Consider the following 22,871-nt stretch of genomic DNA (forward strand, 5'->3'; position numbering starts at 1 on the left):
TTCCTTCAAAACCTGACTCAGATGTTACCTTCTTTTTCTTAGCCTTCCCTAGGTTGAATTAATTAAATTTTTATTTCATATATTATACTTTATATATTCATAGCATTTATCACATTGTATTATGCTTTTTCTCCCCAGGATTGTGAGGTTCATAAGCTTATTGTCTTTCCAATGCTTCGGTTAATTAATTAATTAATTAATTAACAATTTTAATTACTCTAAGATACATAAAAACAAATCCTTTTTTAAAAAATTTAACTGTATGAAATGCCCCAGACCATTCCCTTCCCAGAGATAACTACTATTTTATAGTTTAGCGTATACTCTTTCAGAAGTTTATGTTTTCATGTATGTATGCCAGTGCATGTACATACATAGACTAAGTTTATTTTGTTTTGTTTTCAAATAAATGAGACTGAACTATGTGTATTTTTCTAAAACATGTTTTTGCTTTCTAAATATTTTGTATTGTAGACTTTTCTACAATAGTGTATACAGAGCCTCCTCAGCTAACTGTATTTTGTTTCATAAAGGAAATATATCACAATTCATGTACTGACACTTTTAATCTTAATACCCTATGTGAATTAAAGAACAGATTTTACTGATATTAAGATATTTTACATAATAAAATCTCTTTGCTGTAGATTTTGCACCCAGATTTGGATGTAGCTGATCATGCTTTTCCCCCTCCACGAACAGCTTTATCACACTCAAAAATGCTGGTAAGAAGTTTAATGTTTAAATTTCAGGCTTTTTAAGAGAGCTGTACTTTTATTCATGGAGTTTTTAAAGAAGCTGAATGAAGTGAGAATTAAATAATTAAAAATCATAGAAGGGTGAATGTATAACAGAGTGCCCCTTTTTTATTTGCCCAAAGTATTTCTTAGAAGCAGCCTCAAAGACCTGGAAAACCTTTGACAAGTTACTTAAGCATTCTTGATCATCATTTCCTCATCAACTAAATAAAGGATTGACTAAATCTGTGAATTTCCTCACAGTTTTAAAACTGATTCTATTAAAATCTGGATTATCAAAACAGATTATTCTCATAGATTATTAAAATAAGAATAGATTTTTACAAGTTGGATAAAACTTTGGAAGAATGTCACAGCTTTTTAAATCCAATCCTTTAGGGTTTTTTGTGTTTTTTTTTTTCTTTTATATTTTGACTGTAATTCTTTTGGTGGATATAAAAAATCAAAAGACTTGGGAAATATACCCTCCTCTAACATGGTAAAGGGAGAGACTCAGTGACTTATGTTTTCCATGAAAGAAAATTGAATGTACTGGAGGCAAGTTTTGTTTCGGTCAATATAAAGAACTATATTTAACAGCTAAAGCTGACCAACAATGGGATGGAGTAGATGCCCATCACTCAGGGCTGCCGCAGATGAGATTTATGTATAGGAAGCACATGCAGATTTTTTAGATAATTGCTCAGGTTCTTTCCAACTTTATGATTTGAGGATATTTCATTTGTTGTAAGAAATTAAACTACCTCACATGTTTTTTATTATATTTTCAGGATAAAGAAGTACGAGCAGTTTTCCTTAGATTATTTGCACAACTTTTCCAAGGATATAGATCATGCCTACAACTTATCAGAATTCATGCAGAACCAGTAATACATTTTCACAAGGTAAGATGCAGTACCACATTTTATTTGTCCAAAAAGTCAACTCTAATTTAATAAAATTATTTTGTTGTCTTTTTTCTGGCTATGTATTTTGGCCTTAATTTTTCAGATGTGGTTATTCAGTATCTCTTCTTTGTGTGGTTAGATGATAATTCTTAATAATGCTGTGGAATTGACATAATGTTTTCTTTTAGAATATGTTAACTTTGAATTGGCTCTTCTTTTAAAGTTGATTGTTAATTCTAATTTAATTTCTCCTCCTGCCTTATGGACAGATACATTTTTATTTTTCTAATTTATATAATATGTCAGATATCAGAATAGAAACCCCTTTCCAGAGAAGTGTATTTTATAACAAGTTATATATTTATGCATGAAGACATTTATACAGGCTTTGATTTTTCTATTGTATTTTCAGTTTGACCATATGTCCATTGCTAGGTAATTAATCTATTCCTTTCACATTTTCTTTCTTCACAGACAGCTTTCTTGGGGCAGCGTGGTTTGGTTGAGAATGATTTCCTCACTAAAGTACTCAATGGAATGGCATTTGCAGGTTTTGTTTCAGAAAGAGGTCCTCCCTATAGATCCTGTGATCTCTTTGATGAGGTATGGTTTTTATAAAATGATACCATTATTTATAGACAAAAATAGGCTAGGAGTTAAAAAGTAGAAAAGTATTTTAAAATATTTACTCAAAATTACAAATATAAATTAAATATCAAACAATCCAAATATTACTATTATGGTTATCAGAGCTTGGCATTTCTAATGTGGATTAGAAAAATCAGAAAGATAAAAAATTATAGAATTTCTAAGATATACATAAAAATCTTGAACAACTGAATTTTTAAATAGTTGACTAAAATATTTTTTTTAATTCTGGCACTAATATTACAGTATAAATAGAATGGTTATTTTTGAAGGCAATAATTCAGTGATTCCTTTATCATCTCAAAGGAAAAAAGATCTAATTTTGATACAAAGATATGTGATTTCAAACTCCAGTTACATTTAGCCTATCTGTGTCATAATAGCCACTGTTTAGCTTATTGACATTCTTATCAATAATAAACATTTGTCTAGCTCCTTTAGGAAGCATAAAATATATGGAAGACAGATTCATTCTCTGTCTTCAAGGAATTGGCCATTTTATAGAGGGAGAATAGGACAGATATGACTCAAAATAAAAATGTTTTATTATTTAATGTGATATCCATGTATCATTTAATTCTGTGTTCACAGCAGCCAATTCCGGTGGATAGAACAATAAGTATTATTCCCATTTCAATTTCTGAAAGAGTACTATATCAGAACCAATAAATCTAAAAGTTCCTTGAAGTTAAAAAAGAAAAATACTCCTAGCACCAAAGGTAATGGAGATAAATAGAAGTGCTCGTCTTTTGCTGCTGGTGGTTTTATTTTGTACAGAAGAGATAGGAATTAAGGTCTTCAAGACCCATGATTCAGAAAAGGACCTTTTATTCTCTATAAAGATAGTTAATTATTCACAGGTAAGAATTTTAAACAGAGGCACATGTTTTTGTTCTAAGAACAGAAACCTTCACCAAACGCTTTAGTTAATAATAGCACAAAGTGTATGAAGATTTAGAAGAGATATCCCTGAGATGGGCAGTTCTTTCTAAATGTTTGCCTTTCTTTGATAATCTTTCTGAATCATGGCCTAGAATAAGGAAGGCCATAATTTTGTATGTGTTTCTGCTCCAACGAATCTCTTAGTTCCTAGAAGAAAAAATCCTATATTATATCTGTTTTATTATTCACCTATCCACCCTACCCCACCTCCATTTTTTTTCCTGTTAATACTCTTTTCTCCACCCTAAATATGAACACTTATACTCACAGAGGTCTCCTAATAAATTAGGTAATAGAAAGATCGACTAGAATTTATATAATTTGAGAACTAGAAGGAGCCTAGAGGTCATCTTGTTCTTCTATCTTATTGTGAGGAAACGGAAACTCGAAAGTTGAAGTGGCTTGTTCCAGATCATACTGTCAGCAGAGCTCAGACTGAGCAACTTCACTTACTCAATATAGTGCAGGTTTGGTTCATCTTTTATGAGTTAATGAAAATGTTTGGAGACTTTCTAACTTCCTGAAATTCTCTGAGAGGTCTGGTGAATGACAGTCTCTCTGCATCCCAGAAATGACTTTTCTCAAGAAGAAATTGGGCCCTAAATCATCAGGGAGAGACCACCAGACCATCCAAGGACTTGATTGATCCTGTAACCTCAGAATAGAGGTAGAGCCCAGTAAAAGTCAAAATCTTCTGCTTTAATAAGAGTATATATTTTGGATGCTTTTTGGTTTGTAAATTGTATGAAATGATCTCATGGCTTTCTAATTCAATATAATGTATATTTTGGAATTGATGTTTTGCTATTTGCTTTTTTTTCCAAGTTGGTAGCCTTTGAAGTAGAGAGAATTAAAGTTGAAGATAATAACCCATTGAAGATGATAAAGCATGTCAGGGAACTTGCTGAGCAGCTGTTCAAAAATGTAAGTATGTACATTAATTTAGAAAGTTGTTAATTTAAAAAATGTGTTTTGTCTGAAAAACTTCTGAGTAGCTGCTTCTTTCTACTGATAATCTTTTTGCTCTGACTTAAAACCATTGAGACTATGTATTACAAGATATTATACTTGGTACTCTACATGGAAATAGACCACATTTTTCAAAGTAATTTTCCTGTCAATCATTGCATTATGAAAACATCTTATTCACAATTCTCTTAGTTTACCATTTGTCTGTCCTCATTATGAATTTTATTTGGGTCTTTTTCTTCTTAAGAGCATACTGAGATTTTTAAGGCAGAAAGGTTGGAGTCACTGAGACCAGAACCACCCAAGACAGAAATGACCAATGTATTCTGCTTTACCTTGGCACAGTGACTGTCAGCTGGGTCAGGAAAATGATTTGAGTTGCATTGTTTTGGACCGAGAGTGAAAAGCTGAAAGCTTTTAACAAGCAAGTTGGTAAGTGACCATAGAAATTCATGTGCAAAAGTCTTCCCTGGATAGAGGAAATGGAATACATTAAAAGGTTTGAGATGTATTAAAGTGTGAAATAATTGATACCTGGAAAGAAGAGAGCCTAAGACGACAGGGAGACTATATACATACAGAAAAGTGGATTTCAGTTAATGAGCACTGGCCATTCCTCCTGCTCTTGAAGCTATGTCAGAGCTAAGTCCTTTTACTAAGAGTAGGAAAGCAAGTAGGAAGCATATGGTCTTTCAAAAATTGAGGGAGATCTATTTTTAAGGAAATAGAGTTAAGAGGGATGGAGGTAGGATTTGGCGTCAGTATCCTGCCCCTCTCTCCCCCCAGACGTCCTTTAACTTAGTTATTTGAAAGGTGAGCTTTTTCTGGACCTTGGGTCATCAATCAGTGCTTTCTCACATCCATTTGCAATCTCAGAACCAACTGGACAAAGCCAGGGATACTAAAATGTGTGGTTTTTATTTCATATTATTAAATTATTTCTGAGTTTTAAGTTTTACATTCTTTTGGGGGTAAGAACAGTTTTTTGGAAAAGAACATAGTAAAGTTCCAAGGTTCCATAGAAGAACAAACAAAATGCCTTTTTTAAAGTGTGCTCATCTAAATTATGGTAAATAATTTGAAGATTCTTAAGTCTATTTTATCACTTGCCAATGGTTCGTTATAAATTCTGATCAATACGAAAGATCAGTAATATGACTAACTCATGCAGAAATCATTAGCAATAGATAGCATTTAGTACCTGTCAAAAGTTGAATTTGGTTTCTATTTTAAATTACTTAAATTCTGTTTAGTTAACTCTTACCTGTAGATTATTAGTTTATTTACTGAGGCAATACTTCAAATCCCTGAGCATATCACATTTTAAATCATAACAGTGATTTAGCAAATGTATAAATGGTTTTCAGTAATTTGCATACCAGGAACTGTTTCTGTCATTTATTGACTGACCACATTTTAAGTTATTTAAAAATTTATCTCTAAACTATAAATATAATTATGCCCAATATAATAAATGTATTTCTTGATTAGTATGCTGAAACATAAAAAAAAAAAATCTTTTAGAAGAAAAACGTGTTCTGTGCTGGTCTTTGTCACTTATGATGGCTGTGTAGAACTGGCTCATTTCTGATTGGAAAAATAGTTATTTTTCTAGTGTTCAACTTCACACTTTGTTCTTTATAAAGCACTTTAATGCACTTTCCCATTTGATCTTAGAAACAATCCTGTGAGAGATAGATAGGGTAGGTGTTTATATGTGAGAAAACTGAATATTAGGAAGTTTTTCCTTGCCCACTACTAGTAATTTTTTGGTAAATTTCAAAGAAAAACAATGCTTCGAATTGTAGTCAGTTTGAGACTCCGGGATTGACTCCTGTAATAGCTGAATGTTTGTTTCTTAGTCTTTACATGACTATTCCAGAACTGCACAGTAAAATTTTATAGCTAGTAAGTGACCAGAGCTGGGTTTCTGACACAGGTTTGTCTCTATTATACGGCCAAGTATTCAATGTATGCAAGGGATTGCGCCAAGCACTTTGAAGCAAAGATCAAGTAAACAATTCCTTTCCTGCCATCCTAGAACTTAAATTTTATGAAGCAAAACTCTAAGTAAACCAACACAGAACTGACAACTGCAATTAAAAAAATGTAGTAATGATACATTCTAAAAGATGAATGTAAAACACAAGCAACCCCAATCTTTTAAAAAATGACATTTTTAAAGATCATCTCGAGGGATTGTATTACTTTGAGAGAAGGAAGTTGCTCTTTAAGTGTACTCTTCATTTCTTGAGCCCTTCTTGGACTGTTTTATTCCTTTTTATAATCTAATTCCATTCTATTTAATTTAATCAAGTCCATTCATTCAGTGTGTTTTTATTAAGCACCTACTAGTGCCAATTATTTTTCAGGTCCATGATTGTCCTTGATATCATTGAAAAGAGGGAATACATATATGAGCAGTGACAATTAGAGAATACTCCAGTGGCTTCTCACCAGATATTCTGAGATTACTTCAGTTCTAAAGTCCATGATGGTCCCGAAATTCCTGAGTAAATAATTTACAAAGTTAAAGAACAGGACATGATGTTAAAGTTTCTTTCTTGAATCAAGCAGGAAGTTGGGAATAGGGGTTAGGGATGCTATCAATGCAAGGAAAATAATCCAGATGCTTCTATATATAACCAGCCATTTATTTTATCACATTTCTAAAATTGCCTTTTGAAAATCAAGAACTACGCATATAATTTGACTGTTTCCTTATTATTGGGTTATAATTGAGACCTGACGATTCCATTCAGTTGTCTGTAAATACTTTATTTATTACACTGAAGTCTGGTATGTGTATTTAGCTTCTCTCCTTCATTTCTCTTTGTAATACCTCAAAAACTTACCTTACTTTTCCAGTCTTTTCTCACCACTACTTTATATAGCTTTGTAGTGATGATTCAAGAATGTGAGTAGGGTGAATTGTAAACTGGGTTTAACTGCTCTTTTAACCTTTGGAAATTCCTAAATATTTGAGAAAAGGATCTGGTGACTGTGGTGGAGGGGGGAACTGGGAAGGTGGAATGAAGAAGGGAAAAAGGACTAAATCCATTAGAGATAAATTGTGTAAGCATTGGCAGGGTTTATATCATGAAGATTATTGGCAGCACATCTATACAATTACTCTTTCCATTCCCAATAGATAGACCTACTACCGGGATAATATTGTCTTCTGCTGTATTTGAAAGGATTTGTGGAACTTATTATTACAGCTTTAGGTATAATTGGTACACATTAAATAATTTTTAAATACCTGAGTTAATCTGAGAAATCTGATAACTTCTAACAAGATCGCATGATTTGTCATTCACTGCTGTGACCCATGTTTAGAGAGAAGTTTTTCTTTTTTTTTTTTTTCCTGTGTGACTCTTGCCTACTTTGAATTTCCAGAGGGATTCGGGATTTTGTTTTGTTTTGCTTTGCTTTTATTTGAAATGTATTCTCAGCTTTGTTTTCTGTAAGCCCTAGTGTATTGTCATTTAGCCTGTCCCATACCCCAAAAATTTCATGTTTCCAGACCAGATGGCATGTGTCTTTTTTTTCAGGTCTGAGAAAATCACCATATTTCCCATTATACTCTTAGGAAAAATTGAGGATATTTTCATATTATACTCTTAAAACAGGATTACAGAAGCCTTTCCTTGAAAACCATTATCCAAATTCAAAATTCTCTCTAAAGGATAGTGCATTTTGCCAGCTTTCTTGACAATCTATTTTGAGTGACTTCAACAAAATTGTTAATGACGTTTACTGTGTTTCATTTTCTAAATCCTTAGTTATTACTTTATATTTGCATTTCTGTGGAATCAAAGATTTTAAAAATTGGCTGCTTTGTTCAGGTGGAAAATAATGCATTTCCTGGTTTTAACACAGGAAATTCAACAAAATTGGGCTGCAGTTTTTAATGAGCTTAATAGCCTTCAAGGGACCAGTCCAGAAGCATTTGGAGTTACAAGTAACAGCAGATGTTTCTAAAAATATGCTTAGAGTACATGGAAACTTCAACTTCCCATTCATTGCTGCTGTCCTCTCAAAAGTTATCATGTGACCCAATTGGGCTTAAGGTAGCGAATGTGGTCCTTTATATTTACCATGCTGCCCATTAGAGGGCAGCAGTGCACAGACCTGGCAGCCAGAGAACCAAATACTGGATTTTTAGGAGTGAGCCTTTTTGAATCTTCTAAATATAATTGAACATAATTTACTTACTTTAATTCATATGTCTGCATTTTGGTGTAGAAGATCTGTACAACTAGAGGAAAGCCTCAACTTTGAAATTTATTTATACATGATAAAAAATGCTCGTTATTCTGAATTGTATGGATTTGGTTTACAATATTTCAAATTGCTGTACAGGGGAAAAACACTATTAGCAACTAAATGAAACATCCTGTAGTTATTTTTATTTATACCCTGAATGAGTATTATTTGTGGTATTATCATTATTAGGGAAAACAGCTGGTAATATGATGCAATGGGAATCTTGGGAGAAAGAGAAGATTTTTAGATTTCAGAATCATAGTACTATGCCATAGAAATGTAATGAATAAATATTTTTCAGATATACCCTAGGTTTTTGGAAAACAGTCTTCAGATTTATTCCAGGAGTTGTGTTTGGGATGGCAGTGGGGTATATGAACCACTCTATATGAGACCAGGACTTAAATTGATAGGTGACAAGTTTTAAATAAAATCTTGACTAAATGGTCACAAAGAATGAATGCAGGAAGGAAAAGAGAAAGTGACTAAATAAATTAAAATTATTATTTTGGTACATTCCTTGATAGATTTGGATTAAAAAGAACATATAGGGGGAGGCGGGGCAAGATGGCAGACTGGTGAGCTGTATGTTTTAGTTACTCCTCCAGGAAAGTAGGTAAAAAGCCAGGAACTGCGTGGACTGGACACCACAGAGCAATCTGTCTTTGGGCATACTTCATACAACACTCATGAAAACGTGGAACTGCTGAGATCACCGAAATCTGTAAGTTTTTGCGGCCAGGGGACCCGCGCCCCTCCCTGCCAGGCTCAGTCCCGGGGGAGGAGGGGCTGTCAGCTCCAGGAAGGAGAAGGGAGAATTGCAGTGGCTGCTCTCATCAGAAACTCATTCTACTGATTCAAACTCCAACCATAGATAGACTGAGGCCAGACACCAGAGACTCTGAGAGCAGCCAGCCCAGCAGAGAGGAGACGGGCATAGAAGGAAAACAACACGAGAAGCTCCAAAGTAAAAGCAGAGGATTTTTGGAGTTCTGGTGAACACAGAAAGGGGAAGGGCGGAGATCAGGCCTTGAGGCGCATATGCAAATCCCGAAGCAAGGCTGATCTCTCTGCCCAGGGCACCTTTCCTTAATGGCCCTGGTTGCTTTGTCTATTAGCATTTCAATAACCCATTAGATCTCTGAGGAGGGCCGTTTTTTTTTTTTTTTTTTTTTTTTTTTTTTTTTAAATCCTTTTTGGTTTTTCTAAAACAATTACTCTAAGAAGCTCAATACAGAAAGCTTCAAAGAATTGAAATTTGGGCACGTCAAGTCAAGAGCAGAAATAAGAGAGCTCTGAGACAAAAGGCAATAATCCAGTGGCTGAGAAAATTCACTAAACAACACAACTTCCCAAGAAAAGGGGGGTGTCCGCTCACAGCCACCATCCTGGTGGACAGGAAACACTCCTGCCCATCGCCAGCCCCATAGCCCAGAGCTGCCCCAGACAACCCAGTGTGACGGAAGTGCTTCAAATAACAGGCACACACCACAAAACTGGGCGTGGACATTAGCCTTCCCTGCAACCTCAGCTGAATGTCCCAGAGCTGGGAAGGGGGAGCAGTGTGAATTAACAGAGCCCCATTCAGCCATCATTTGAGCAGACTGGGAGCCTCCCAACACAGCCCAGCAGCCCAGAACTGCCCTGGGGGGACGGCACTCACCTGTGACATAGCACAGTCATCCCTCAACAGAGGACCCGGGGTGCACAGCCTGGAAGAGGGGCCCACTTGCAAGTCTCAGGAGCCATACGCCAATACCAAAGACTTGTGGGTCAGTGGCAGAGACAAACTGTGGCAGGACTGAACTGAAGGATTAGACTATTGCAGTAGCTTTAAAACTCTAGGATCATCAGGGAGATTTGATTGTTAGGGCCACCCCCCCTCCCCGACTGCCCAGAAACACGCCCCACATACAGGGCAGGCAACACCAACTACACACGCAAGCTTGGGACACCAATTGGGCCCCACAAGACTCACTCCCCCACTCACCAAAAAGGCTAAGCAGGGGAGATCTGGCTTGTGGAGAACAGGTGGCTCGTGGACGCCACCTGCTGGTTAGTTAGAGAAAGTGTACTCCACGAAGCTGTAGATCTGATAAATTAGAGATAAGGACTTCAACTGGTCTACAAACCCTAAAAGAACCCTATCAAGGACAGCAAATGCCACGAGGCCAAAAACAACAGAAAATTATAAAGCATATGAAAAAACCAGACGATATGGATAACCCAAGCCCAAGCACCCAAATCAAAAGACCAGAAGAGACACACCTAGAGCAGCTACTCAAAGAACTAAAGATGAACAATGAGACCCTAGTACGGGATATGAAGGAAATCAAGAAGACCCTAGAAGAGCATAAAGAAGACATTGCAAGACTAAATAAAAAAATGGATGATCTTATGGAAATTAAAGAAACTGTTGACCAAATTAAAAAGATTCTGGACACTCATAGTACAAGACTAGAGGAAGTTGAACAACGAATCAGTGACCTGGAAGATGACAGAATGGAAAATGAAAGCATAAAAGAAAGAATGGGGAAAAAAATTGAAAAACTCGAAATGGACCTCAGGGATATGATAGATAATATGAAGCGTCCGAATATAAGACTCATTGGTGTCCCAGAAGGGGAAGAAAAGGGTAAAGGTCTAGGAAGAGTATTCAAAGAAATTGTTGGGGAAAACTTCCCAAATCTTCTAAACAACATAAATACACAAATCATAAATGCTCAGCGAACTCCAAATAGAATAAATCCAAAAAAACCCACTCCGAGTCATATACTGATCACACTGTCAAACATAGAAGAGAAGGAGCAAGTTCTGAAAGCAGCAAGAGAAAAGCAATTCACCACATACAAAGGAAACAGCATAAGACTAAGTAGTGACTACTCAGCAGCCACCATGGAGGCGAGAAGGCAATGGCACGATATATTTAAAATTCTGAGAGAGAGGAATTTCCAGCCAAGAATACTTTATCCAGCAAAGCTCTCCTTCAAATTTGAGGGAGAGCTTAAATTTTTCACAGACAAAGAAATGCTGAGAGAATTTGCTAACAAGAGACCTGCCCTACTGGAGATACTAAAGGGAGCCCTACAGACAGAGAAACAAAGACAGGACAGAGAGACTTGGAGAAAGGTTCAGTACTAAAGAGATTCGGTATGGGTACAATAAAGGATATTAATAGAGAGAGGGAAAAATATGGCAAACATAATCCAAAGGATAAGATGGCCGATTCAAGAAATGCCTTCACGGTTTTAACGTTGAATGTAAATGGATTAAACTCCCCAATTAAAAGATATAGATTCGCAGAATGGATCAAAAAAAATGAACCATCAATATGTTGCATACAAGAGACTCATCTTAGACACAGGGACACAAAGAAATTGAAAGTGAAAGGATGGAAAAAAATATTTCATGCAAGCTACAGCCAAAAGAAAGCAGGTGTAGCAATATTAATCTCAGATAAAATAGACTTCAAATGCAGGGATGTTTTGAGAGACAAAGAAGGCCACTACATACTAATAAAAGGGGCAATTCAGCAAGAAGAAATAACAATCGTAAATGTCTATGCACCCAATCAAGGTGCCACAAAATACATGAGAGAAACATTGGCAAAACTAAAGGAAGCAATTGATGTTTCCACAATAATTGTGGGAGACTTCAACACATCACTCTCTCCTATAGATAGATCAACCAGACAGAAGACCAATAAGGAAATTGAAAACCTAAACAATCTGATAAATGAATTAGATTTAACAGACATCTACAGGACATTACATCCCAAATCACCAGGATACACATACTTTTCTAGTGCTCACGGAACTTTCTCCAGAATAGATCATATGCTGGGACATAAAACAAGCCTCAATAAATTTAAAAAGATTGAAATCATTCAAAGCACATTCTCTGACCACAATGGAATACAATTAGAAGTCAATAACCATCAGAGACTTAGAAAATTCACAAATACCTGGAGGTTAAACAACACACTCCTAAACAATCAGTGGGTTAAAGAAGAAATAGCAAGAGAAATTGCTAAATATATAGAGACGAATGAAAATGAGAACACAACATACCAAAACCTATGGGATGCAGCAAAAGCAGTGCTAAGGGGGAAATTTATAGCACTAAACGCATATATTAAAAAGGAAGAAAGAGCCAAAATCAAAGAACTAATGGATCAACTGAAGAAGCTAGAAAATGAACAGCAAACCAATCCTAAACCAAGTAGAAGAAAAGAAATAACAAGGATTAAAGCAGAAATAAATGACATAGAGAACAAAAAAACAATAGAGAGGATAAATATCACCAAAAGTTGGTTCTTTGAGAAGATCAACAAGATTGACAAGCCCCTAGCTAGACTGACAAAATCAAAAAGAGAGAAGACCCATATAAACAAAATAATGAATGAAAAAGGTGACATAACTGCAGATCCTGAAGAAATTAAAAAAATTATAAGAGGATATTATGAACAACTGTATGGCAACAAACTGGATAATGTAGAAGAAATGGACAATTTCCTGGAAACATATGAACAACCTAGACTGACCAGAGAAGAAATAGAAGACCTCAACCAACCCATCACAAGCAAAGAGATCCAATCAGTCATCAAAAATCTTCCCACAAATAAATGCCCAGGGCCAGATGGCTTCACAGGGGAATTCTACCAAACTTTCCAGAAAGAACTGACACCAATCTTACTCAAACTCTTTCAAAACATTGAAAAAAATGGAACACTACCTAACTCATTTTATGAAGCTAACATCAATCTAATACCAAAACCAGGCAAAGATGCTACAAAAAAGGAAAACTACCGGCCAATCTCCCTAATGAATATAGATGCAAAAATCCTCAACAAAATACTTGCAAATCGAATCCAAAGACACATTAAAAAAATCATACACCATGACCAAGTGGGGTTCATTCCAGGCATGCAAGGATGGTTCAACATCAGAAAAACAATCAATGTATTACAACACATTAAAAACTCGAAAGGGAAAAATCAATTGATCATCTCAATAGATGCTGAAAAAACATTTGACAAAATCCAACATCCCTTTTTGATAAAAACACTTCAAAAGGTAGGAATTGAAGGAAACTTCCTCAACATGATAAAGAGCATATATGAAAAAACCCACAGCCAGCATAGTACTCAATGGTGAGAGACTGAAAGCCTTCCCTCTAAGATCAGGAACAAGACAAGGATGCCCGCTGTCACCACTGTTATTCAACATTGTGCTGGAAGTGCTAGCCAGGGCAATCCGGCAAGACAAAGAAATAAAAGGCATCCAAATTGGAAAAGAAGAAGTAAAACTGTCATTGTTTGCAGATGATATGATCTTATATCTAGAAAACCCTGAGAAATCAACGATACACCTACTAGAGCTAATAAACAAATTTAGCAAAGTAGCGGGATACAAGATTAATGCACATAAGTCAGTAATGTTTCTATATGCTAGAAATGAACAAACTGAAGAGACACTCAAGAAAAAGATACCATTTTCAATAGCAACTAAAAAAATCAAGTACCTAGGAATCAACTTAACCAAAGATGTAAAAGACCTATACAAAGAAAACTACATAACTCTACTAAAAGAAATAGAAGGGGACCTTAAAAGATGGAAAAATATTCCATGTTCATGGATAGGAAGACTAAATGTCATTAAGATGTCAATTCTACCCAAACTCATCTACAGATTCAATGCAATCCCAATCAAAATTCCAACAACCTACTTTGCAGACTTGGAAAAGCTAGTTATCAAATTTATTTGGAAAGGGAAGATGCCTTGAATTGCTAAAGACACTCTAAAAAAGAAAAACGAAGTGGGAGGACTTACACTCCCTGACTTTGAAGCTTATTATAAAGCCACAGTTGCCAAGACAGCATGGTACTGGCACAAAGATAGACATATTGATCAATGGAATCGAATTGAGAATTCAGAGATAGACCCTCAGATCTATGGCCGACTGATCTTTGATAAGGCCCCCAAAGTCACCGAACTGAGCCATAATGGTCTTTTCAACAAATGGGGCTGGGAGAGTTGGATATCCATATCCAAAAGAATGAAAGAGGACCCCTACCTCACCCCCTACACAAAAATTAACTCAAAATGGACCAAAGATCTCAATATAAAAGAAAGTACCATAAAACTCCTAGAAGATAATGTAGGAAAACATCTTCAAGACCTTGTATTAGGAGGCCACTTCCTAGACTTTACACCCAAAGCACAAGCAACAAAAGAGAAAATAGATAAATGGGAACTCCTCAAGCTTAGAAGTTTCTGCACCTCAAAGGAATTTCTCAAAAAGGTAAAGAGGCAGCCAACTCAATGGGAAAAAATTTTTGGAAACCATGTATCTGACAAAAGACTGATATCTTGCATATACAAAGAAATCCTACAACTCAATGACAATAGTACAGACAGCCCAATTATAAAATGGGCAAAAGATATGAAAAGACAGTTCTCTGAAGAGGAAATACAAATGACCAAGAAACACATGAAAAAATGTTCAGCTTCACTAGCTATTAGAGAGATGCAAATTAAGACCACAATGAGATACCATCTAACACCGGTTAGAATGGCTGCCATTAAACAAACAGGAAACTACAAATGCTGGAGGGGATGTGGAGAAATTGGAACTCTTATTCATTGTTGGTGGGACTGTATAATGGTTCAGCCACTCTGGAAGTCAGTCTGGCAGTTCCTTAGAAAACTAGATATAGAGCTACCATTCGATCCAGCGATTGCACTCCTCGGTATATACCCGGAAGATCGGAAAGCAGTGACACGAACAGATATCTGCACGCCAATGTTCATAGCAGCATTATTCACAATTGCCAAGAGATGGAAACAACCCAAATGTCCTTCAACAGATGAGTGGATAAATAAAATGTGGTATATACACACGATGGAATACTACGCGGCAGTAAGAAGGAACGATCTGGTGAAACATATGACAACATGGATGAACCTTGAAGACATAATGCTGAGCGAAATAAGCCAGGCACAAAAAGAGAAATATTATATGCTACCACTAATGTGAACTTTGAAAAATGTAAAACAAATGGTTTATAATGTAGAATGTAGGGGAACTAGCAGTAGAGAGCAATTAAGGAAGGGGGAACAATAATCCAGGAAGAACAGATAAGCTATTTAACGTTCTGGGGATGCCCAGAAATGACTATGGTCTGTTAATTTCTGATGGTTGTAGTAGGAACAAGTTCACTGAAATGTTGCTATATTATGTAACTTTCTTGGGGTAAAGTAGGAACATGTTGGAAGTTAAGCAGTTATCTTAGGTTAGTTGTCTTTTCTTACTCCCTTGCTATGGTCTCTTTGAAATGCTCTTTTATTGTATGTTTGTTTTCTTTTTAACTTTTTTTTCATACAGGTGATTTGAAAAAAGAAGGGAAAGTTAAAAAAAAAAAAAAAAAAAAAAAAAAAAGAAAAAAGACAAAAAAGGGGAAAAAAAAAAAAAAAAAAAAAGATGTAGTGCCCCCTTGAGGAGCCTGTGGAGAATGCAGGGGTATTCGCCTACCCCACCTCCATGGTTGCTAACATGACCACAGACATAGGGGACTGGTGGTTTGATGGGTTGAGCCCTCTACCATAAGTTTTACCCTTGGGAAGACGGTTGCTGCAAAGGAGAGGCTAGGCCTCCCTGTATTTGTGCCTAAGAGTCTCCTCCTGAATGCCTCTTTGTTGCTCAGATGTGGCCCTCTCTCTCTGGCTAAGCCAACTTGAAAGGTGAAATCACTGCCCTCCCCCCTACGTGGGATCAGACACCCAGGGAAGTGAATCTCCCTGGCAACGTGGAATATGACTCCCAGGGAGGAATGTAGACCTGGCACCGTGGGACGGAGAACATCTTCTTGACCAAAAGGGGGATGTGAAAGGAAATGAAATAAGCTTCAGTGGCAGAGAGATTCCAAAAGGAGCCGAGAGGTCACTCTGGTGGGCACTCTTATGCACACTTTAGACAACCCTTTTTAGGTTCTAAAGAATTGGGGTAGCTGGTGGTGGATACCTGAAACTATCAAACTACAACCTAGAACCCATGAATCTCGAAGACAGCTGTATAAAAATGTAGCTTATGAGGGGTGACAATGGGATTGGGAAAGCCATAAGGACCAAACACCACTTTGTCTAGTTTATGGATGGATGTGTAGAAAAGTAGGGGAGGGAAACAGACAGACAAAGGTACCCAGTGTTCTTTTTTACTTCAATTGCTCTTTTTCACTCTAATTATTATTCTTGTTATTTTTGTGTGTGTGCTAATGAAGGTGTCAGGGATTGATTTAGGTGATGAATGTACAACTATGTAATGGTACTGTAAACAATCGAAAGTACAATTTGTTTTGTATGACTGCGTGGTATGTGAATATATCTCAATAAAATGATGATTTAAAAAAAAAAAAAAAAAAAAAACAATGTAGATTTCAAGGGGAGACAATGTGATTGTGAAAACTTTGTGGATCACACTCCCTTCATCTAGTGTATGGATCGATGAGTAGAAAAATGGGGACAAAAACTACATGAAAAATAGGGTGGGAAGGGGGGAGGATGACTTGGGTGTTCTATTTTACTTTTATTTGTTATTCTTATTCTGATTCTTTCTGATGTAAGGAAAATGTTCAGAAATATATTGTGGTGATGAATGCATAACTATATGATACTGTGAACAGCTGACTGTACACCATGGATGACTGTATGGTATGTGAATATATTTAAAAAAAAAAAAAAAAAAAAAAAAAAAGCAAAAAAAAAAAAAGAACATATAAACAAAAAGACATGTAATCAAGGACAGATGAAAGAAGGTTAAAATCCAGAATGATCAGAAATGAAGGTAAACAAAAAGAGGAGAGGCTGACTGCTTGGGGGAAATGTGTATATTGTTTATATCAGTAAGAATTCTTTCCAATATGGAGTGCGTTTTCCCATTGCTGTAATTTTATTTACTTTGTTTATGTTGCTATATTGTATGCATTATTTTAAGAATATTTTCATGACATTTTAAGAAAAAAGTCAGAGAATAATATAACAAGCATCTGTGTGCTCATTAGAGTTGTCAGTTCTAAATCTTTTTGTTATATTTACTTTAGATCCTTTTTGTTAAAGAAATACATTATAACTGGATTTGAAGAACCCTATCTAAACCTCAATTTCTTGTCCTTCTCTCCCTTCTTAGGATAACCACTCACCTGAATTTGTTCTTTATTATTCCTGTGCATGTTTTTATAATTTCCCTACATGCATATCTATTACCTAACAATTCATGCAATTATTTTGTATCTGTTTAAACTTTATGTGAGTTATACCATCCATTGCACATATTCCATAACATACATTTTCATTCAGCATGATTTGGAGATTCAGCCATATTAATTCATGTGTCCTCAGTTCATCCATTTTAACTGCTATGTAGTTTTCTATTGTGAGTTTATCATAATGTATTCATTCCTTCTCCTATTGATAGACATCCATTTTTAATTGTTTGCAGTTGTTAACATTTTTGTACATGTTTCCTGGCACACTGTGCATACTTTTCCAAGGAACATAATGAGGCATGGATTTAAGATCAAATGGTGTACATATCTTCAACTTTATTAAATTTGATTAACTGCTCTCCAAAGCTATAAATTTTCACTCCCTAAGGCAATTGTGCCAGAGTTCCCATTGCTCCATGTTGAACCAACACGAGTGTTTATTAATTTTTAGCTACCCTGGTAGATATGAAATGGTATCTCATTTTTGTTTGGATAGTTGAGTATTAGAGAAAGGCATTAAACCCTAAAATTTTCACCTGGATAATTAGAAAAATAAATATGCCATTTACTAAAATGGTGTTCAGAAGAAAGCTGGGTTGGAAATATAAACTTGTGGATCATTGATGATTTTATCGTTTTAAGAAGGAGATTAGGTGTAAACACCAAAGAAGTAAGTGTAAATAGAAAACAGATTCAGGGACTGAGCCCTGGGGTATCCACATAGTTAAAAGAGATCAGAGAAATGAGAAATAAACAAAGTTGTAGAAAAAAGACATGGAAACCAATGAAGAAGGTGTTCATGGAAGAAGAAGAAGAGTGATTGACTGTATCAGATGCTACTGATAGATCATATAAGAATAAGTAAACTTCTGTACTCTTGATCTTATGACATGTATATGAATGTGTGTACAATTACTCATCTTTCTGATTTGTTTTTATGTCTCTGAGCTCCCACTCCCTTCCTGACAGTCTGCCATTGTTTTTTTTAAAACTTTTGAATAATTTTACCTGTATCTAATGTTACAGGAGAATCCAAACCCCCACATGACATTCCAGAAAGTTCCACGTCCAACAGAAGGATCCCATTTGCGAGTTCATATTCTGCCTTTTCCGAAGATTAATGAAGCCCGGGTACAGGAATTAATACAGGAAAGTCTTGCTAAGAACCAGAATGCACCTCCTGCTATGCGAATGGAAAAGAAATGTGTTGTACCAGCAGGTCCACCTGTTGGTATGTAGTCATCTCTCTGTTTCTTTGTTTGTTTTAAAAGTAAACTTTTTATCAAAATATAAGACACTAAAAGAAAAGTACATAAACCATAAGTGACTATCTTGATGAATTTCACAAAGTGAAAAAACTCATATAACCCATACTGCGGTCAAGAGTCAGAACATTATCAATACCCAGAAGCCCTGTTCCATTCACCTCACCCCACAAAGGGTATTGATTAGGCTAACTTTTATCACTATAGAGTCTTTGAAAAAAAAAAAAAACAGCTTTCTTGAGATATAATTCACAGGCCATAAAATTCATATTTTTAAAGTGTACAGTTCAGTGATTTTTAGTATCTTCAGTTACCACTAATTTCAGAACATATTCAACATCCCCAAAAGAAATCCCATACCCATTAGCAGTCATTCCCCATTTTCCACCAAACCACCTCCCCACCCCACCTAGCCATTCAGTATTCTATTTACTGTTGCTGTAGTTTGCCTATTCTGGACATTTCCTGTAAATGGAGTCATCTAATATGAGATCTTTTGTGACTGAGTTCTTAGTGTAATGTTTTTGAAGTTCATCCATGTTATACCATGAGTCAGTACTTCATTGCTTTTTGTAGTATGGATATTTATAAATGTATCCCACTTTTTGTTATCCATTCATCAGTTGATGGATATTTGTGTTTCTACTTTGGGGCTATTATGAAAAATGCTGCTATGAACATTAGTGTATAATTTTTTCTGTGTGTACATATGTTTTCAGTTCTCTTGGGTATATACCTAGGAATGGAATTGCTCGGTTACATAAACAGCACTGAAGTTTTGAAGAACTGCTGGACTAATTTCCAAAGTAACTGCACCATTTCACATTCCCACAAGTAATGTATGAGGTTTCCTTTTTCTTCACAGCCACTAATGCTGTTGGATACCTTTTCTGTGCTTATTGGTCATTTATATATCTTCTTTGGTGAAATGTCTATTCAGATCCTTTGACTATTTTTAAAATAATTTTTTTATTAAAGAAGTTGTACATTTATAGAAAAATCATGTAAAAATATGGAGTTCCCATATACCTGCCCCCATTATTAATACTTTGCCTTAGTGTGGTACCATTGTGACAACTGATTAAAGAATATTATTATAATTGTACTATTATCTATAGTCCATAATTTACATTAGGGTTCACTCTTTGTGGTGTACAGTCCTGTGTGTGTTTCTGTTTTTGAATTTTTATTCTAGTAACATATATACAACCTAAAATTTCCCCCTTTTAACCATGTTCAAATATATAATTCATTTGTGTTAATTATATTCACAGTGTTACACTATCATCACCACTTTAAATTACCAAAACTTTTCCATCACCCCAAACAGAAATTCTCTTCCAATTAAGCATTAACTCCCTTTCCTTACTCTTACCCCGGCCACTATAACCTGTATTCTAGTTTCTGACTATATGAATTTTCCTATTCTAATTATTTCATATCAGTGAGATCACACAATATTTGCCCTTTAGTCTCTGGCTTATTTCATTCAACATGATGCCTTCAAGATTCATCCATGTTGTCACATGTAACAGAACTTCATTATTTTTATAGTTGAATAATAGTCCATTACATGTATATGCCACATTTTGTTTATCCATTCACTGTTGCCTAAACAGATGCAACTTGGATTGCTTCCTTCTTTTGGCTATTATGAATAATGCTGCTCTGAACATCGGTGTGCAAATATCTGTTCAAATCCAAGCTTTCAATTCTTTGGGGTCTATATCTAGAAGTGGGATTACTGGGCATATGGTAATTCTATGCATAACTATCTGAGGAACTGTCATACTGTTTTCCACAGCAGCTGCATCATTTTACATTCCCACCAGCAGTATATGAGTGTTCCTATTTGTCCACATCCTCGCCAACACTTGTTATTTTCTTATTTTTACTAGTGGCCATTCTAGTGGGTGTGAAATATTATTTCATTGTGGTTTTGACTTGCATTTCCCTAATGGCTAAAAATATTGAGCATCTTTTCATGTGCTTTTTGTCATTTGGAGAAATGTCTATTCAAGGGTTTTGCTCATATTTTAATTGGGTTATTTGTCTTTTTATTGTTGAGTTGTAGGATATCTTTTAGGATATATTCTTGATGTTAAGCCCTTATTGGATATGTGGTTTCCAAATATTTTCTCATATCCTGTAGTATGTCTTTTTACTTTCATGATGACTCCTTTGATGCACAAAAGTTATTAATTTTGATGAAATCCAACTTATCTATTTTTCCTTTTGTTTCTTAATGCTGTATTAGTCAGGGTTCTCCAGGGAAACAGAACCGATAGTGGTGAGTGAGTAGGTCTTACATGATAAATCCGCTCTAACATTCCAATCTCTGTAAGCTTTTGGATCCCCTCATCTGTATTATACCAGGGCACTTCTGGCATTTGACTTTAGGCAGTGTAGGTGAACTTTTGTTCCATGCTTCAGCCGGACACCCAAACAAACTGTTAGAGCCCTTTCCAACTCCTTGAGCTACAACACTGAGTTCAGAATCTCTGTTTAGGGGGCCCATATCAATAAATTCAGCCTGATTCAACTGTATACTCCTTGCACTGATATCCCACACTTTTAATATCCATTCCCACACATACTCTTCTGATTTTTATCTATATAAATGGGAAAAGTCATGCAGTTCATTTGCAGTGTAGTGACCTCCTCATGGGTCACGCTGTGTACCTCACCTTTTGGGGCCTTTTGGAAGTTCAGTCTAGTTATAGTTCTGGAAGAAAAAGGGGATGGTGGGGTGGGTCATGAGAGGAATTAGCAGTGTCTTACAAGTCAAGTACCTCAGTACATTCCATTGCAGTTTTATCTGTTGAAACAGGATTAATTTCTTCAGATGGAAGTGTGAGGGCTTTTTCCTCAGGGATGCAGTTACAGGTTTACCAGCACATTAAGGCTAATCTCTTCAGATGGGATCCAGATGGTTGATTCCCCAGGGCAGACTGGAGATCAGGTGGTAGATTTCTCAGGGCAGACTATTACAGGTTTATCTGGTAAAGAAGACTCAGTAGAATTTAAGATTTCAGTGTCCCCACCATCATCATTATCAGCCCGTATGTCCCCATTCCAATTTTCAGGATCCCATTCCTTTCCAATCAGTGCCTTGACTTTCACAGCAGATACCCTGCAAGGTTGGGAATTCAATTTATGTTGTAATTTAGCCACTCAGACAATGAAACTTTGGATCTGGTTTTCAGAAATCTCAAGTCTGTGGCTAGAAGAAATGTTTGTTTTTGTTTTTGTTTTTTTTCAAGGAACACATAGAAACTTTTGTGTGTATTTTTGTGGCACTTAAGCTGGGTATTTGGAACTTTGAGGTCATCCCTTTCTTTAACAACTGTATCCAGAGTATTTAGGAACAACCAGCCAACCTCTGTATATTTCTTAATGCCACAAAACCCTGTTAAGTTATCAAATACACTGTCACCCGGAGCCTTGCTGCTTATAAGCATTTGTGTAAGCCATATCCAGTGGTGATGCTTTGCCTATCTCTATTGCCAATTCATACCAGGGACTATTGGTGCCATTTGATCATTGGAAATAGAGTCATTAGTGCCTTTGAATCTAATCAAATTGAACAGCCAATCCCAAAACCCCAGAACCAACTTAGAAATCTCCAGTTTCTGTTTCTCGAGAACCACTCCCATTACTAAATCTGTACTAGTCAGGGTTAACAACCATGAAGATATATGTATATACACACATATGTATAATATAAATATTATGAGATTGATTATAGGGATTGGCTCCTGCAACTGTGAGATTGTGCAAGTCTGAATTCCGTAGGATAGGCAGCAAGCTGGAAACTCCAATGAAGGTTTTTGATGAATTCCCCATGAGAAACTGGTTGGCTGAAGTAGAG

The 22,871-nt window shown here is 35.8% G+C and overlaps 1 protein-coding gene across 2 annotated transcripts in view; it reads left to right on the forward strand.

Annotated features, from left to right (window-relative positions):
• SBF2 (SET binding factor 2) overlaps positions 1 to 22,871 on the forward strand; it is a 696,898-nt gene that overhangs the window by 446,239 nt on the left and 227,788 nt on the right. For both annotated transcript variants that reach the window (XM_037839994.1, XM_037839995.1), the window contains exons 10-14: positions 648 to 725; positions 1,529 to 1,642; positions 2,120 to 2,248; positions 4,061 to 4,159; positions 18,762 to 18,966. In XM_037839994.1, the coding sequence (XP_037695922.1) occupies positions 648 to 725; positions 1,529 to 1,642; positions 2,120 to 2,248; positions 4,061 to 4,159; positions 18,762 to 18,966 (625 nt within the window). The remainder of the gene's footprint in view (positions 1 to 647; positions 726 to 1,528; positions 1,643 to 2,119; positions 2,249 to 4,060; positions 4,160 to 18,761; positions 18,967 to 22,871) is intronic.

Source organism: Choloepus didactylus, chromosome 6, assembly GCF_015220235.1.
Source record: "Choloepus didactylus isolate mChoDid1 chromosome 6, mChoDid1.pri, whole genome shotgun sequence".
Lineage (NCBI taxonomy): Eukaryota > Metazoa > Chordata > Mammalia > Pilosa > Megalonychidae > Choloepus > Choloepus didactylus.